Source organism: Colobus angolensis, unplaced genomic scaffold, assembly GCF_000951035.1.
Source record: "Colobus angolensis palliatus isolate OR3802 unplaced genomic scaffold, Cang.pa_1.0 Scaffold608, whole genome shotgun sequence".
NCBI lineage: Eukaryota > Metazoa > Chordata > Mammalia > Primates > Cercopithecidae > Colobus > Colobus angolensis.
In genome coordinates this window covers 204931-205661 of record NW_012119688.1, presented here as the reverse complement: position 1 = coordinate 205661, position 731 = coordinate 204931, and the positions used below count along the sequence as shown (strand labels likewise).

Sequence of the window (731 nt, the reverse complement as noted above, 5' to 3'; positions counted from 1 at the left end):
AGGGTACAGGAGTACTTAAAGGCTTTGCCACATTCTTCACAAACATAGGGCTTCTCTCCAGTATGAATTTTCTTATGTTTAGTAAGTGTTGAGGACTGGTTAAAAGCTTTGCCACATTCTTCACATTTGTAGCGTTTCTCTCCAGTATGAATAATCTTATGTGTACTAAGGTATGAGGACTGCTTGAAAGTTTTGCCACATTCTTCACATTTGTAGCGTTTCTCTTCAGTATGAATTTTCTTATGTGTAGCAAGGGCAGAGGAGTACTTAAAGGCTTTGCCACATTCTTCACATATGTAGGGTTTCTCTCCAGTATGAATTATCTTATGTCTAGTAAGGATTGAGGACTGGAAGAAGGCTTTGCCACATTCTTCACATTTGTAGGGTTTCTTTCCCGTATGAATGATCTCATGTTTACTAAGGGTTGAGGGTGTAATAAAGGCTTTGTCACATTTATCACACTTGAATGGTTTCTCTCCAGTATGAATTCTCTTATGTCTAGTAAGGATTGAGGATTGGGTGAAGGCTTTGCCACATTCTTCACATTTGTAGAGTTTCTTTCCTGTATGAATGATCTCATGTTTACTAAGAGTTGAGGATGCAATAAAGGCTTTGTCACATTTATCACACTTGTATGGTTTCTCTCCAGTATGAATTCTCTTATGTGTAGTAAGGGTAGAGGAGTACTTAAAGGCTTTGCCACATTCTTCACAAATGTAGGGTTTCTCTCC

The 731-nt window shown here is 38.3% G+C and overlaps 1 protein-coding gene across 1 annotated transcript in view; it reads right to left on the bottom strand.

Annotated features, from left to right (window-relative positions):
• Window positions 1-731, bottom strand: part of ZNF93 (zinc finger protein 93) — a 37969-nt gene that overhangs the window by 5189 nt on the left and 32049 nt on the right. Inside the window, exon 5 of the mRNA XM_011963255.1 lies at window positions 8-725. Coding sequence (XP_011818645.1) covers window positions 8-725 — 718 coding nt within the window. The remainder of the gene's footprint in view (window positions 1-7; window positions 726-731) is intronic.